This window comes from Cladophialophora psammophila (assembly GCF_000585535.1).
Source record: "Cladophialophora psammophila CBS 110553 chromosome Unknown aczJe-supercont1.12, whole genome shotgun sequence".
Classification (NCBI taxonomy): Eukaryota; Fungi; Ascomycota; class Eurotiomycetes; order Chaetothyriales; family Herpotrichiellaceae; genus Cladophialophora; species Cladophialophora psammophila.
Window position 1 is genome coordinate 835,556 of NW_006912933.1, and position 15,364 is coordinate 850,919.

A 15,364-nucleotide genomic window follows, 5' to 3' on the forward strand; every position below is an offset into this window, starting at 1 on the left:
CACTCTTCTCGTCGTGGTCCACCGGACTCAGTGACTGCCCGTGATGGCGACCGAATCCTTTCACCATCAACCTTATCCCTTTCTAGGGTACGAGGCCTCGGAATTCTAAAATGCTTTTTGGATGCTGTTTTGTCGGCTACACCCTGCCCTACAATGCCACTGTGTCCTAGCTGCATCTTTCGGTTGCAAAGTGTGCTAAGAAAGACCCAAAAGCTGGTGCATTGCGCAAGTACGATGCGAAAGGGCGGTTACGCACGATCTGGCAGAAATCTAGCGTCACGTTTCTCTCCTCACTTTGGGTACCCGGTGCCGTCACACTGGCCTTGTCGTTGTTGATCATCTGGATAATGTGTGATACATCGGTTCACGGCGCATCTGCCTCGTCCGTGATGAACCATTTTCCTACGTCCCAGCCGTGTGGACCAGCATGGAGCTCACCAGTTAGATGGTACTTTAGGGAAGGAGGCTGTGCCTCACTGCCATAACATGGTGTCGACGCCCAACAAGAGGTATTCAGTCACAAGACTCATGACCGGAGCAAGGAAGCTTAGACTCGGATATAAATGACATTTGCGTATTCATTTGTAGATTGCCCTTCGTCAAGAGCCTGTTCCTGCTGCCTGAAAATAAGCGTACGTCCTTTGCTCCCACCATCTGGCTTGGATCGTCGGTTATGCGGCCTCCTCTTCTCAGGATAGGCCGCTTTGGAATTCATCCAGGCACCGTAGGCTGCAAATACCAGGTCGGACGGTCTTAGGCCTCCTTGCTCTCTGAGATGGCAACCAACAATGAAATGATTATGTCTTCAACATATCCCAGGTATTGATGGCTCATCTGAAGGTTTGGGCGGTGGTTTGGGTTTGGGTTTGGGTTTGGGTTTGGGTTTTGGAGGCTTGTCGCCTTCGCTGAAGCGTCCACGGCGTTCATCGCGCGTCTCAGCGCGGGTGACTACTTCTGAGTTAGAACTTATAGTGATAAACAGCGTCGTTGACCTTACCGCTTCCAGGAGCAATTCTGCCATTGTTGGCAGATGTGGACGTGCTGAGCCTAGCGGCTCGATTTTCAACGGCTTTAAGGGGGGTGGTCAGCAAGTTGAGGTAGTACCGCTGTATAGCTCAAAGTCAAATGATATCGTGCGTCTGGGTTGCACAAACCTGGGGCTAATGTGCGATCTGTGTACATGATGAAAGATTGATTTTAGTCCTAGCCTTGCAAGACCCGTAGTCCTAGAAATAGGTGGTCAACACACTGAGATTTGGAAGCAGTGAGCCAAGTGGTCCAATTGACGGGGGAAAGCCAAAGCCTGAAAGAAGCTGAGAAGGCCGGAGGAGGGGGATGTCAGCTTTAAACGGGGGCTCGTGGCATTTTCCACTCAGCGGCATTGACTCACGGGTCTGCCAGCGGCTGTCTGTCATTCCAGGGTATTGCTTTAGCGTAGGGGACCGCCAAACCAGAGCGTCTTGCAGGGGGGAGGGTTGCCGTTGTGCAGTCATCCCTCGTTGGTTCTTGATCTATGATACCCTTGGGGCATTGAGCATCTGTCGGCAGTCATGGTGGATGCGAAGACTGACGAGTCATGGAGTGTGTCTGACCCATTCCACGGCTGATCGGTTCATGCTTCCCTCCAAACCTGCCTCTCAATGGCTGCGGATGGCGGAAGCATTGCAGCGTTATCTGCGATGCTCTCACTACCGCCGCCGTCCAGCTCTGATGGGCATCTTCCGTGCATGTGCGCAGTGCCTTAGAGCGAGCAAGGTCTTGCCGTCTCGACAGCTGAGCAGCGACACTAGTCGAGGAGGTGAGTCTACCTCCGAAAGTTCTTGTTCGTACGTAATGGCCACATCTGATTGAATTTTCTGAAGCTCCGTGAATAAGGGAGGTGGCCGGTCCTAGGGCGCAGAGCCGCAGCCATTCCGTGGTTGGACGTCACATCAGTCCTATACCACGACACTGAGATCACGTACCGCAGGGAGCACGCAGGATAACTGCCAACCGTTGAGCAGTTATTGACTCTCTTTAACATGTCTCTGCCACAACGGGAGCCTGCCTTTTCACACAAGTCAACTCAAAATTCCCCGACTTTTTTGAGTGATCTTCCCGTCCCACCACAATGTTGGGTTTCGGGGACAGCCAGGGAAAGGTCGCGTTTAGCGCACGGAAAGTCTTTCTGCGTTTAATCAAAATATATGTACGGTAGAACCCTCATTTTGCGGGTACCGTAATGTCGAAAATCGGTTTCAACCAGGGTGTTGTGCTCAAAAGGCTCCGACGAGGGCTGGGATTCACCGACTACCGTTGCTTTGGTGTCAGATGAAGCGGGCAGGTCAGGCAGTTGACTCTGGCCAGAAGAAGCATCCAAGCTTGATTGCAGAGGTGACATCGTTGTCAGTGTCATTTGCCCGTGCATGTTCGCCCGGCCACGAGTATCTTCGTGCGTCCTTGGCCCTATCCGCTGGAGCATGGCACCGCGATGCCAGATACCTTGCAAGCAGAGCGGATGGGCCGATGCAAAATGCCGTGAGGGCGACGTTCAAGAGCCCTTACTTGATGCAACAAGAAGAAGAGAGACAGCACAGAAGGAAGAGGGAGTGATGAAGACGAAATAGAGTTGGACGGACGCGGATCTGGTGCATCGGGGACGGAAGTGACCGAGAACAGAGCGGCACTCACTCTTGGGACTGGCAGCAGCAGGCACCCGGCGAGCGCAGGGAACTAGAGGCGAAGAGCTAAACGCTGAATCTGCAGGCTCACCAGGTCTCAGTCCAGTCTCTACCTCGTCCATGTCCTGCATCCGCCTGAAGAGCCACCTACAACGCCTTGCGAGCTCCAGGCCATGGCGCCAGCTCCCTCCCCTTCGACCTTGACCCTCTATGGAGACGACGCTTCCCCCCGTTCGAAGCAGCATCCTCCCAACGAGCCCTCTCTCCCCACGGCCGAATCGTCTGCAGGCCCAACAATGCGTGCTGACAGCCCCGGCTCCTCCCCCTTCCAGTTGCCGCAGGGTGGACGACACCTGTCATAGCTCGACGGGCGCAACCGTTTCTGCGTCTAGTGCCCAACAGAGGCTTCGGGGACAGCGCAAGAGTCGCACTGTGTGCATGAACGAAGCCAAAAGGGGGTAAACGTCGGCGTCAGGGACCGATTACCTACAGCCGAAGCGTATCATGTGAAACGAGGGAGATCTACTGGTCGCTTTCTGGCCCAAGTCGCCAAATCGAGAACCCTGCTTGACCCTCCTACGAACCGGCAATCAACAAGCTGGCCTCTGGCTTGCTTCTGGATATCGGTTAGGCCCGGTGAGGACGGCTGCCAGCCGCGCCAGCTCATTTCGAAGCTTCATCTGCACCCTGCGGCAAGTGCCAGGAAGCTGAGCCTGGCCCTTTCTATCTGCACCTCGTGCAGACGGCCGGTGCTGCATGCCTTGAGTTGAAAGAGGCGGTCACAAGCCCTCGCCTATGGGACACCCCCCGGGTCAAGATTCTTGATGCCCCAGAGACCACCATCCCCTCCCCCGAACCACTAGTTAGACGTCGAGGCTTGAGGCATGATCCCGGATGGAGTTTCCAGCTGCACCCAAGCACATGCATCCCGCTCTTGAAGGATGGTTGGCTCTACACCATCAACGCCAATAATATCGGCTGTTGGCGCTTAGCATACATAGGCTGACCTCAATTTCCTTCACACCGGTCTCACCAGAAGCATGCTAATGCAGCGATACCTCTCCCCATCAACAATATCATCAAATCCAAGCTCTCAGATCTTCTGCAATACTCTCTCAGCAAGGCCACGTCACAAGGGAAGCCCCTTTTAGAGACATTGATGACTCTTCGACCCTGGAGAATTTGAGCTGTTGGTCTGATGGTTCTTTTGGCCTCCACAGGCTTGCAGGTACCCGGCGACCAACGACCGGTGCCGCAGGGGTGAGTTGGACCGCAAGGGTTCGAGCGAGCATGCCTTCTGAGTCATTGATATGAGAGATGCTTATCCCACGACGAGGTCTGTATTGCAGTAGATTGGGCATTAACAGGGACAACGCGTGACAACTCTTTGTTGCTCCTTCTGAGAATGTTCGGCGGATTATGGGAAGCTGTCGACATGCTTCATGTGCGTTCTTCGATGAGTCCTGGGCCGTGATCTGCACGAGGGCAGCCAGGGGGAAGCCTCTACTTCGCCGGCATCTGATTACAGTCTCGTCTCTTTAGATACCCTTGTTTCATAAGATCATGCGATCATCCAGGTTCTATGAGTAGATTGGCTGACGGGGCGGACATACTAGCCCTCGGGGCTCATGTAGCTGCTACTTAGTACTTCAAGTCGTACGCATTCACTATGGAGTACGGAATAGGTTATACCTCTTTGCACCATTTGGTCAAGGTCTCACCCGCGCTGGCGGCACCAAACTTTTTCTTGATCACCCACGCAATCTCATCAAGAGTCACATCCACCCTGAACATTCTGGTTGTTATGCCATCGCCTCCTAGCCTTTCGTCACCCAGCTTTCCTGCACCGCCAGCGTTAACCATCCCCGAATGCGGCACGATCAACTGCCACTGTGCCAAATCCTCCCACGCGGCTCTTGCGGTGTCCTTGCTCCATGATCTTAGACCTGTGCCGGTGAGGGGTCCACCGGCCTTCGTGAACGAGAACGACGACGAGCGCTGAAGCTTGGAGCGGGTGAGCAGCTCGGTATACTGCTTGTGGACGAGGGTGAAGTTCGTGGGTGTGGCGTCGTAGATGGTCTCGAGACGCGCGGCAGAGACGAGGAGGGATAGATGGAGGATGGGCAGATGCGAAAGGATATTCAGCAGCGATGGCGGCGAGATTGTTGCGTCGACGATATTGGGTGGTGAGTTGTGGGACTGGGCACGGTTATCGACACCAATTTCCTGTTCTGCGGGAATGGATAGGCTAGCAATCGGGATATACAATGCCGCTAGCAGCTCCGGTACGGATTTCGTGCTGTAAAAGATTTTCTTCATAAGAGCTTGGGTGGTTGACGCTGGGAGGACTTGAGTCTGAGCAATTTTACAGGTCAGTCAGGCTTCACTCTTTTTCTTTTTGGCTCGAAAGCTATGAGGGAATGTGGTAGGGGCACTCACCTCGATATACGCATTCCATTTCAGCCTCCAGTCCAGGTCCTCCTTTGTGACTCCCAATGCCTGCTTTCCCTGAACCGCCAAGCACAAAATGCCTCTCACCACTTCCTCCAACGCAACGAGACTCTTCACGCTAGGAATATGCAACCAGCGATGGCTGAAGCGACTCTTGACTCTTTTCTCCAAACATTCGACGACATCCATGCGCGTGGAGCAGCCAATCACCGCTATAGGGGCTTTCCTTGCTTGGGCGATGTCGAAGAGATTGTAGAGCAATGTTTGCCGTGGGTGGGTGGTGAAAAGATCAAATTCATCCAGGACGAAGATGACGCTTTTCGAAGCATGGTTCACCGCTTCAACATTCCTTTCACCCTTGCTGTCATCGAGTATCACGGAATCTGGATCGGCGGCCAGCTCCTCCGGGTGACTCAACAGACTCAACAGACTCGCCATCGTATCAGCATAACTGCTCACCTCTCCCGTTTCATCCTCCGGCACTGCCATCTCTCTCCCAAGCTGGCGCCATATTTCCCTCAGTGCCAGTTTGTCATCAGTCTGGAAGAACCCGTTTAGCTTGACTACGTGGAAATCGCCGCCGTGTGTTTTTCTTAGGTCCGTCAGGGCGTGTCGGATAAGGAGAGACTTTCCGCAGCCGCGGGAACCAAGAAGGAGGAGAGAGTTGGATTCGCCGGACGTGATCGTTGCAGTTAGGAGAGCGTGGAGGGCTGTGTGTTGGGCCTGGAGATGGGAGGGCACGGGCGAAGGCGAGCATGAGAGGGCGTCATTGTAGGTATCATCTATGATGCGAGAGAGGATCTGTAATTTGATGGCGGTGAGATGTGGATCTTCGTCCTCGGCGACATGGGTAGGGGTATTCCCAGATGGAGGAATGTCTGAGAGTTGGGAGCTTGAGATAATGTCATTCAGGTTAAGAGACTCTTCTAGGAAAGGTCCGTCGTCTTCAGGGTCTCCATCTCCCGAAGGTGAATATGCATGTTCGAGAGCATCTTCAAGTGGGTCTCCCTGGTCTCCTGCCGGCTTTGCCACTTCAATGTCGTCGAGATGCTTGGATTTCTTCTTGCTCGACGGGGCTATGTCCTTGAAGCCGAGTTGCTCTTCAATCTGCCTCTGATCGTCGTCCACAGTGCCTTCAAAAGCCACTGATTTCCGCGGTCCGGACCTGCCTCCCCGATCGTGCCGTGAGGGTGTCAGAATTCCTTTTGTTTGCGGTGATAAGATACTGGTCGAGGCGGCGACAGGCACTGGTTTGGACGAGACGGACTCGGCCTGGGTTTCCTCGGCGCCTCTTTTCCGTCGCTTAGAAGCTTTTATTGGTGATTCTGCGGCAGCTAATTCGAGTCTTCGAGAGGGTCGTCTTATACGTGTGCTCGATCGTGGGCGTGTCGAAGTCATGTTCTCCTCTTCCTTGTGTTCATCATCTGCGGCCGGCGCGTGGAGGTCAGGCCGCCGATCTTCGGCGCCTTCCTTTGCATCCTGATCAATTCTTTTGTTTCCTGCTGGACTATTGGTGGCCGCATTTGTCATGGGCTCTGCAATCGCATCTATTGCTTTCGTCCTGCGAGCACTGCTTCTTCGCGGTTTGTCCTCGGCAACTTGCTCCTCATCCTCTGGCTCAACGGTGTCCTCTTTGCTGGCCCCGGCTTGTTCATCTTCAATTGACAGGGCGTTCTGTTTCGGACCCCTTCTTGGTCCTTCATTAGACTTATCGGCCTTTGCCTCTCTTTGTATCTCTTGGACGGACTGCGCAGAAGACGAGGCCAGCGTCCGCCTTTTCGTAGCATATGTTCCTGTTCGGCGTCGCTTCGAGGCGCGGGGGGAGGGGTCGAAAGTGTCCATGGCTTGTCTCAATGGGAGCGAGACCAGACGTTGCATGGATCAGGAACAGTTCCGCAAATAGACGCGCTACGCGTCGGCATAGTTGCCGTTTCAACAGCGCGTCTTGGAGACTCTCGGTGTTTGACTGCGACAAGTGCATCTTTTCATTCTGGCGGCACCCCAAACATCATCCTGACCAACCTGACCTTGCCTGACCCATGGCAGCCCATGGCCAGGCTCTTGGGGCACCATTCCGGTATGTTGTACCAGGTATGCATCACATAACGTCTACAGAAGATTCACAGACTTTCAACTCAACCCGTAGTTGTCCTGATCTCGTCAGACAGCGCCTTTCTCCTCGCTCTCTACTGTGTTTGGGGAAACTCCACTGTCAGGCATGTCACCATTTTCGACCACTTGGATCCAACCTGCCAGGTTGCACCCAGCGAGCCCGGTGGAGCCGGGGTTCCAGCGAGTCCAGGCTGTTTAGGGCCTCAAGGGAACTTTGGGCGCCCGACAGTCTGGAAAATCTGGGGTATTGGGGCGCCAACGACTTCATGGCTAAGCGCCATCACCAGGTTCACCTCTGAGCAGCCGACAACGCTGGGAGAGAAACTTCAAAGGCACATGGTCCGGCTGAGTCTCACCTCGTCTGTGCAAGTCTCTGGAGCCAGCAGAGCTGATATCCCTCCCGAGATCGCGGTTGCGAGCGTTGACAGCGACCGAGCTGAAGGATTTTGGCGAAAATGAGCAGAGCTGGCGAAGCTTGTTTAGATAATTACGCCGAAGGCAACCCTCCCACAGACATCCACACGCCTGGAAATGACCCAATGGCTGCCCTTTCGCTTCGCTTGAATCCCCCTGCGAGGAGCCAGGCTCATTCTCCTTCCCCAGCCATCCAACACCGTCGCTTTTTGTGGGGGGGCAGCCAGCCATCCATTCGCCCATCATTCCACCTTGTCAAAGTTCAATTGGCGCTCTCTGCCATCCACGTTGGGCATGACCTCTGCCCCGGACGGAGTTTTTTCTCGCATACTTGGAGTACAATGACACCACCTGACGCAGGCCCTGGGTAGCACACTGCAGACGCGAGATCCAAAACCCACTTTCCTCCCACATCCCTATTGCCAACCCTAAGGTTGCGTCCTTTCGACTGCTCTTCCCTCTCAACGTCTCCCTCAACGTCGCCTCAATTTTGTCCATGCTCCCTGCTACTTCATTGCAGCTCCCAGTATGCGAATCTAGCGTCTCAAACATCATGGTCTGGAACGGTTTCCTTCCTGCTTGGCAATGAGCGATGCAAGCAGAGCCAGCCACGACCCAGGCGGTGGTGGCGGCGCTCAAAGCTACAGAGCCTCCAACGACAAGACTCATCCCTCCGAGTTTCTCGAGTTTGTCACGGTCCCCGGACAGGCAGGTTCATGCCGGCTGGAACCTTTGAAGGTACAGAATGGGCGGGACGCTCCCAAATCTCCAGCGGAGGACCGAATCCACCTTACTCAGTCCAATGATGATCTGTTTCATGGCCTCTCCGCGGCGATTCCTGGTCTGCGCCGCCTGTCAGTCGATGCTCGAGCTGCCACGAAAGCCGAACATGCCATGACGTTCTTAAGGGGCTGTCGCTTGTATCCAAAGGCTATCGCGTGGTCGCTGCTCCTAAGCATGACTATCGTGATGGAAGGCTATGACTTGACCCTCGTCAACTCCTTCTTTGCCTTCCCGGTCTTTAGGCGATCGTATGGCGAGCTACTGAACCCCCATGCTCCGCCAAGCCAACGGGATTATCAGATATCACCAGCATGGCAATCTGGTCTTACCAATGCAGCTGTTGCGGGCGAAATTCTGGGCTTGATGTTTAACGGCTTTTTCACCGATCGGTTTGGTTATCACAAGACCATGGTCGGCACTCTGATATGGATGGCTCTGTTCGTGTTTCTTGCCTTCTTTGCTGTCGATATCAAGATGCTCCTTGCGGCCCAGGTTCTTTGCGGTCTGCCCTGGTAAGAATCCGGAATATCGTGTCCTTCAACAGATTCAATTGACCGGCAAACAGGGGGTGCTTCCAAACTCTTTCGACCACGTACGCAGCGGAGGTGATGCCAGTGGCTCTCCGAGCCTACCTTACGTCAAATGTCAATATGTGCTGGCTTGTTGGTCAGCTGTGTGGAGTGGCGGTTATCCGAGGTCTTGTCCACAATAATTCTGAATGGTCGTACCGCATACCCTTTGGCTTGCAATGGGCGTTCGCGGTGCCCATTTTGGCCGGCGTGCTCCTTGCGCCTGAGAGCCCGTGGTGGCTAGTCCGACACGAGAAAGTCAGTGAGGCAAAGAAATCTCTATTGAGACTTACAACCAAAGATTCCGACCCAGACTTTAACGCCGATGAAACCGTGGCAATGATGCAGCATACCAACGAAGTGGAAAAATACCTGAACGGCGGCGGGGTGTCATATCTGGACTGCTTCAAGGGAACCGACCTTCGACGGACCGAGATATGCTGCATGGTGTGGTGTACTCAAGCCTTGTGTGGTAGCTCGATGACTGGTTACGCTGCATATTTCTACGAACAAGCAGGCTTCGACACTGCCAGCAGCTTCAACCTAGCCGTGGGGATGTACGGTGGCGCAATCTGTGCTGGGATTCTAGCCTGGGTTGGAATGCGCAAGATCGGCCGACGCACATTGTACCTTTGGGGCCTGGCCTTGTCGTTGATCATCCTTATTGTGACAGGCACTGTTGGCACGTTCCCTGAAACCAACGGCACTTCATGGGCACTGGGGTCCTTGATCATCATCCTGACATTCGTGTACGACTTCACGGTGGGGCCCGTGTGCTATGTCCTCGTGGCCGAGATACCATCCAGTCGCCTGCGAGTCAAGACGGTGGTGATTGCCAGAGTGGCTTACAACGTCGTCAGCATCATCACCAATATCATCACGCCTCGCATGCTCAACCCCTCGGCGTGGGACTGGAAGGGAAAATCGTGCTTTTTCTTCGCCGGCACCACGCTGTTGTGTCTGGTGTGGTGCTGGTTCCGTCTCCCGGAACCGATGGGACTGACGTACATGGAGTTGGATATCTTGTTTGAGAAGAAGGCCAAGGCCAGCAAGTTCAAGGAGTTCCAGGTCAATCTGGCGAGTACGGGGTACTTTTCGCTCACGCAGACCAGGTCGGACAGTGTGTGGAGAGGATACCAATAGCGGTCATGAATCCAGCATATCCTCCCGGTCAGATGAGACATTAAACTAGTTGAAACGCCTCGCGTCGTCTTCTTCTTTGGTGACCTTGCCACGCAACGCCAAATGTTCAATCATAGCTGCATGCCATGCCCGGCCTTTGTTCGCGACACGCGCAATACGCACATGTTTGAATTCTTGGCACTGTCGCACCTAAAATAATCGACTGTTATCAGAGGCTAAGGGCCACAGCCTCACACCCCGCATCTGGCCCCTGAATTCGTCATGAGATACATCGTCGTCGTCGTCGTCGCACTCGTATGTCGGTAGTCGTAATCAGGGGTAGTGGCAGGGGTAGTGGTAGGGCAAGGGTAGACTGACGATCGCGAGAGGCGTCGCGAGCTAGATCTTCAGGGGGAAAAGGGCGAGGGGAGGGGAAACACGTACTCGAACCTATCGTACAGGAGGTAGGTGGTGTTGGTGTTGGTGCAAAGGTGGGTGGACGGGGGTTTGGCTTAAGTGTGGTGGATACTCGACGCGATCAACTGCTCATACCACCTACTTACCTACTCCGTACCTACTGTACTTCGGTAATGTACTGCTCCATAATGCTCCACAGGTACAGGTACAGTATGGAGCAACCTACTACTCCGTCCAAGTGGGTGGTTCCATACAGCCCTCGGAGAAAAAGACAGAACCAAAGTGGGCCGTTTTAGACATCGAGTTGAGTGGGAGTAGCAACTTCTCTGTTGGTAATATTCCGTACACTTGTATATGCCTACTCCACGCCAGGCATCATCAGAATTGAGAACTATACCATACCCGGAGCCTGCTTGAGGCAGGCTGCGATGGCAAAACCGCGGAAAAGGAATAGCAAGGTCAGAAATGCCATTGGATTCATTGCGTTGCGGATCTTTTTGTCCTCTCTATCTATATTTCGCGCGAATACTGAACAGTCCCCTTTTGCAACCTTGTGTCCCTGTGCCGGGTCTCCTCTTCTGATCTCCTTCTCCCTGACCAGTGCTCCCCTCACAAGGGGCCCCCGATGATCAAAACCCAGCCATGCACATTCGTCCATCAGTCAGGTTCTTCGATCGTAAACAGTCTGAACCGTTCCTCCGACAATAAGATGCTAGTCCCATTGGTGCCAGCCCTATGCAACCCCATATCACCCACCATTCTCAAGGGTCAACCTCCCTTGACTTTGAAGTATTTGTCCTTTAGAAATGTGTTCCCCGTCTCGCAAAATGCTGAAAAGGCCGTACAATGCAAGTCCCTCCGAGAAACGCCAGAGAAAATAACCCAACCCGAAGCCACCCATCCAAGTGTGTAAGAGACCAGTCAGTGTCGGTGCTGAGTAATCACAACAATCCCATCATCACGATCTTTCTCAAATCTCCCAGGTCCTTCCCACGACCGGCCATTCACCAAGCCTTCTTGTTGTTCAGCAGCACCGTCCAAGGTCTCCATATCGTCATCATCGAACATGTTCAAGTCGAAACGTTCCGCCGTGGAACTTGAGATCATATTCGCCGCCCACATCTATGTTTTTTTTCCGCCATGTTGACCGGACATGCCGAAGTGGTGTAACATTAAGTCCGGCGCCATCGGCCTTGTCCTCTCTGAAAACAAATGCAATCCATCCACGCCGTTTCCATGCAGGTATGTTTGCGGCTGAACCAGGACCATGCTGCAGTGCTGCTAGAGTCCGCGCAAGCAATATCCTCGTTTTAGGCCCAATGTTCTATATGCATTAAAGCTTTTCGATAACAAAAAGACGTGAAAAGGTAACCGTCGGTGAGGTCGAGCAGATTTTGGTGGTGTATTGGTCAGACGACAAAACGTTAGCGCGTAGGGACAAGGTTGTGACCAGGTTTGGTGGCTGCCTTCATCGATAGCCAGTGGAGTTCGGTTGTCCTATTGGCACGGGGCTATCGCTAAGAGTGTGGAGAGGTCGAAAGAGTTGTTTCATATCCAGCTCCATGGTCTCGAGTGCATAATTATCATCAATATAGGCCACACTGCCGGGTTCTTCGCCTCGTTGGGCACCATCGGTCCGACTCCATTCTCTGGCCTTTTTGAGCCCATGCAAAACTTGTCGGAGTCGATCATCTGCAGAAAGCTGCCAATCGCGAGTTCTGTTTGGCTGCATGAATGCACGAGCGAGCCAGTAAAAGTGTACACCATCCCGACAGAAGCCGATACGCCTCAGAACGTGATCGTCATTTCCTGGTGGATACTGCAGCGCATAATCTTGGTCCCAAGCTTGCTTCCACCGGGCAAGAGCGGAATTGATCGATTTGTACATGTTGTTCGCGTCTTCTGGTGACACCTTTGGTTTTTTGAGGCGTGTCATGGGGGAATCCGAGGAACCGAAGAAAAACCTTGAGCGCTGAACCTGCCATATTTCCACATGGAGCGCGTGGATAAGGATGAACTTGGAATAGACATTTGTGGTTCGCGGCTGCATAACGACGGTCGCGCTATGCAGAGCACTCATTGCATGGTGCATCTCAAGTTGTTTCAATCTGAGCGAGCCGCTCACGTTGATCCTCGCTTGGGCCTCCGGTCCACGAAGGCCGAGGGCTTGCGCACAGGTTTCGGCGTCTGGAGCTTCCCACGCAGCGTCGTCGCAAGGTAAGGGTAGTTTGATCTCGGCCGATGAGAATTGCGGGGCCACATTGAAGTAGATACACATGGCGGCATCCCATAAGAAGACCATGAACATTAACCGGGATCGTTTTTCCTGTTCCACCCAGGAACGCCAATCCCAGCGCCACGGTTGGGCTGTTTGGCCAGGTTGAAGGTTGTGAAGATAACTGTAGCTAAGACGATCCTCTGGGCTAGCCAAAGTTAACATGCCGAGCTGTCGAACGAGATACAATACGCGTTTACTCTCGGCGCGGGCAAGGGCTCTCTCGTCGGGACCTCCGTGCCAAACAAACAAGCTCTGGAGAATCTGTAACGCAAGGAGTTCTTCAAACTCTGTCTCCCCGGTCATCGACAACCGATTCCTTGCGACCCCCGGCTCCAGGTGATGTAAAAGTTGTGATGTTTCATCAATCCTGGATTTGACGAGCTGCATCAAAGCCCGTACCTGTTGTTGAGTAACGCGATCAGAGTATACAGCACCGCTGCAAATTATGACAAGAATGAGGCCGTCATAGGCGGTCAGGAAGTTGAAGGTGGGTAAATGAAGCCATGGAAAATGACCTTGAAAATTCGGGAAGAGATCGAGAAAATGCTGGATGGCTTCGACGGTCAGGCAGGACCTGAAAAATTCATTTTGTGGGTCTCGGTGCGATTCCTGTAACCCCCCAGGGAAAACAAACGTTAATAGCGAGTTCACCTTGGCTTGGAACAAGTCTTGCCGAGATGCATGCAGGTTCCAGAGAGGGGGTCCAAGCGTACCGTCAGCTCCAAGGCTCGTAGAGGGAATGTAGTAACCATTCGATCCACCTTCATGGGTTTCAAAGTCCTTTTTGACATCGTTCTGGGATTGGTCATAACCACCAAACATGGGGTTCATGTATCCCTCATTGCCACCTGATGGAAACATATGGTTCCAGTCATCCCCGATGTGATGAGGGCCAGGCATGACATTGCGCTTATCGTCCCCTCCACCGGGCTGCATACCATAATGATCGGGAGGTGTGGAATTGGAGTGATACATCATTTGGTTACTTCGGGGATTATGCATCGACCACGAGTTGTTGGGATTGGGGTCCATGCCGGTGGGTCCAGAACCAGGCTGCATGGGCTGCCCCGGACGCTGCATGTCGCCCGGACCGTTGGACTGCATGGGATAGGCCATTCCAGGGGCAGGGGCACTTGTGGTTGGCGCAGAGGTGTTGGGCATGGCAGCAGTAGTGTAGGGAGGGTTGGGCATCACCGCATTTGGGGTGGTGGCGCTTGCTGGCGAGGCAGTTGCAGCCTTTTGTTGGTTCTTTTTGATATGAGCAGCAGGATTGGACAGGTGGCTTGCTCCCGTTGGGTTGCCACGACGAACGGAGCATTTCTGAAAATGCCGCTTCAAGATATCACTCCTGGAGAACGTATCGTTGCATAACACACACATGTATGGCCGATCGCCCGTGTCTGCAAAACCGGCGTTAGTGTATCAAAACGTATCATGGGGGTCGAAAAGTCTTACGTCTCAACATGTGCCGCTTCAAATGCTTCGCGTGAAGATAGGTCTTTGTACAATTGGGGCAAGGGAATTTTCCGTCAGCATCTTTCTGAGGGACCGCGCTGCCCTTCTGAGAGCCATTAACTCCATTGGGCATCACTGGAGGGCGCCCTGGTGCACTGGGCAGAATGCCTCTTCGTCCTTGAGAGCCTACCACATGTGTTCGTGTCGGATCACGCCCAACATCAGTGGTCATAGTGGGCATCGGTTCGGAGGCGGACCATGCTTGCTGGCGACTGTCTGGCTGGCCGTATGCTGGTGCTAGAGGATCTTGACGAGGAGGGGCAGGAGCGAGAGGTTGAGGGTAGGCTTGACGCGGCTGCGGTGGCCCTTGATAAGCCTGTGCAGGCGGTTGTTGTTGAGACTGCTGTTGCGCCGGGTTATGGGGCTGCGGCAGCGCGGACGACGGCGGCAGACCGGCCATAGATGCTTGAGGGGCCATGTATCTGTTCTCAGGAGCTGGAGAGGGGATAGGCGCGGCGGTAGGAGCAGAGGTATATCGCGGCAGATCGTTTCGGTATTGTTGAGGCATGTAGTTCTGACTGGCAGGTGGGAGCTGCGGATAGTTGATGGGAGGGAGATGCGTGTTACTCTGATACGGCGGCATGGCGTAGGCTGAGGCCATGTTATTTGGATTGTAGGCAGCTTGAGGTGTTGCAACGTTGGACGATGTTGTCCTTGACAGTGACTGCCTTGGGTCCATTACCCAATTTCAATACACCAGTGGAGTCGACGAGCTCAACCGACCATTGGACGACAGAGCGCGACGACGAGGTACAGGACGAAGAGGACGCTCGCGTCTGGATGAAGCTCTTGGTCGAGGCCGATAACTTCAGTAAGGACAGAAAGGGTTCGAGTTGTTGGGTTTTTTTTTTTTTCTCTCTTGAATGGATTTTGGGGGGGGGGGGGCAAACAGGGTTGTTCGAGTATCCTGAAGAGTAAAACAAAAGTCTGCAAGGTACAGGGAAAGCCACACAGGTCAGTAAACGGATTAGCGGAAGGGTGGATGTCTGTTGTGAGCTGTCTAGACACGCGACAGGGCGGGTTGCGGCTGATCGAGGTGAGGA

The 15,364-nt window shown here is 53.7% G+C and overlaps 3 protein-coding genes across 3 annotated transcripts; 1 reads left to right on the forward strand and 2 right to left on the reverse strand.

The window, feature by feature from the left end:
- Positions 1-4,346: 4,346 nt before the first annotated feature.
- Positions 4,347-6,953, reverse strand: A1O5_07984 (uncharacterized protein; the record flags this gene model as incomplete). The annotated part of the gene is made up of 2 exons (XM_007748569.1): positions 4,347-5,015; positions 5,100-6,953. The coding sequence occupies 2 exons, from the start codon at positions 6,951-6,953 to the stop codon at positions 4,347-4,349; spliced, it is 2,523 nt and encodes an 840-aa protein (XP_007746759.1).
- Positions 6,954-8,222: 1,269 nt separating this feature from the next.
- On the forward strand, positions 8,223-10,132 carry A1O5_07985 (uncharacterized protein; the record flags this gene model as incomplete). The annotated part of the gene is made up of 2 exons (XM_007748570.1): positions 8,223-8,932; positions 8,986-10,132. The coding sequence occupies 2 exons, from the start codon at positions 8,223-8,225 to the stop codon at positions 10,130-10,132; spliced, it is 1,857 nt and encodes a 618-aa protein (XP_007746760.1).
- A 1,864-nt stretch (positions 10,133-11,996) lies between these two features.
- A1O5_07986 (uncharacterized protein) lies at positions 11,997-14,922 on the reverse strand (the record flags this gene model as incomplete). Its single annotated transcript, XM_007748571.1, has 2 exons — positions 11,997-14,206; positions 14,262-14,922. The coding sequence occupies 2 exons, from the start codon at positions 14,920-14,922 to the stop codon at positions 11,997-11,999; spliced, it is 2,871 nt and encodes a 956-aa protein (XP_007746761.1).
- Positions 14,923-15,364: the final 442 nt, after the last annotated feature.